Source organism: Austrofundulus limnaeus, unplaced genomic scaffold, assembly GCF_001266775.1.
Source record: "Austrofundulus limnaeus strain Quisiro unplaced genomic scaffold, Austrofundulus_limnaeus-1.0 Scaffold521, whole genome shotgun sequence".
In the NCBI taxonomy this organism is placed as follows: domain Eukaryota; kingdom Metazoa; phylum Chordata; class Actinopteri; order Cyprinodontiformes; family Rivulidae; genus Austrofundulus; species Austrofundulus limnaeus.
Genome location: NW_013952923.1, coordinates 400,629 through 402,049, shown reverse-complemented (window position 1 = coordinate 402,049; position 1,421 = coordinate 400,629). Strand labels below are relative to the sequence as shown.

The window sequence follows — 1,421 nt, the reverse complement described above, 5'->3', positions numbered from 1 at the left end:
CGCGTCCACCATAGACTTTGTATGTAAACCTGCTGCTCCTGACGCTGAAATCGCGTTTGGTGTGAACGCACCATCAGACCGAAGAAGTCTGTTGGAGGAGAGACGAAACGTTTCATTAGAGAAGAACCCACCCAGAAGACCCATATGTGTGTGTCTGTGTGTGTAATTTTTATTTATTTAATTTTTGGGGGATATAGGATGTCATCAATTTCCATCCCTGACTAGCAAATAAAATAAATGCAGCTAAAGTCTTAACTTTGTTTGTAATTAAACTGGCGTCCTGCCCTTTCCCTGGGGCCAGGCTGCAGGAGAGGTTAATGAGATTAGAGTTGGTGTGGAGGCAGGTATTATGGCTCCAGACACCACTGTGCTCTGCAGCACCAGCAGCAGCAGCAGCACCGCTCCACACCACCTGGTACCAACAGCACTGAGTGCCACCGACAACCTCTCACATCCACACGAGGACAAGCTGTCCTCCTTCTTCCCCCTTCCTGCTGACACCTTTAAATAATGGTACGAATCCTACCGTTCACACTGTATCCCAGCATTCCCTCCAGCTGAGAGCGCGTGTTGCCCCTGGCTCCGAACTGCAGCAGGGCCAGAGACAGGGAGACGCTGAGCGGGGACAGGATGAGGTTGGACTTGTTCTCGGTCTCGGTCAGCGTCTGGTAGAGGCTGAGGGCGAACCTGTGGTGGAGCTCCCTCATGCTGTCCTGGAAGCTGCTGTTACACTGGCTCCTCTCCACCAACCAGAAACACATGAGGAGTGAAGCCACAGGCAGGAGACACATGTCCACAGACTGCAACAGGTGTCCACAAACTCAGTCCTGCAGAAGAAACACCATAAATAATCAGCCGAGGTCAGAGAGGTCAACCTGAGACAGGACCATCCTATACTTTCAGCCTTTCAGCTCAGACATTTCTACACATTCTTCAACCATTTCTGATGAAACCATGAACTGGAGATGATGGGATAATCAAAGTCTTTTGTATTTTTAATTCAGGAACATTATTCTGAAATTATTCCACTATTTTGAGACAGTAATGGACATGTGACCTGTGTAGGGTGTACCCCGCCCCTGGATGTGGTCACCACTGACCCCCGTGACCCTAAAAGGAAGAAAGGGGTATAGATTTTCTACTTACTTTTACAGATTTTGTTGCCCCTGTTGTGCCATTTTCAAGAAGCAGCCATTAAAATCAAAACCACCTCTTTTTTTTTAGGTGAAGTTTCTTAGTTTAAACCAGGGGTCTGCAACCTTTACAATCAAAAGAGCCATTTCTGCTCCATGGCTCACTAATAAAATGTGTCCAGAGCCACAAAATAAGCTGCAATTATCAACTGGTGGTCCGTGGGCTTTTTCAAGGAATTTTTGTGAAACTATACGGTCAGTGGAGGTGACATTATAAAACAATATATA

At 46.9% G+C, this 1,421-nt stretch overlaps 1 protein-coding gene across 1 annotated transcript in view; it reads right to left on the bottom strand.

The window, feature by feature from the left end:
• Window positions 1-526: 526 nt before the first annotated feature.
• Window positions 527-1,421, bottom strand: part of LOC106530427 (probable serpin E3) — a gene marked incomplete at its 3' end in the record, with an annotated part of 3,018 nt that continues 2,123 nt past the window's right edge. Inside the window, 1 exon segment of the mRNA XM_014026039.1 lies at window positions 527-827. Within this exon segment, the coding sequence (XP_013881493.1) occupies window positions 527-791 (265 nt within the window).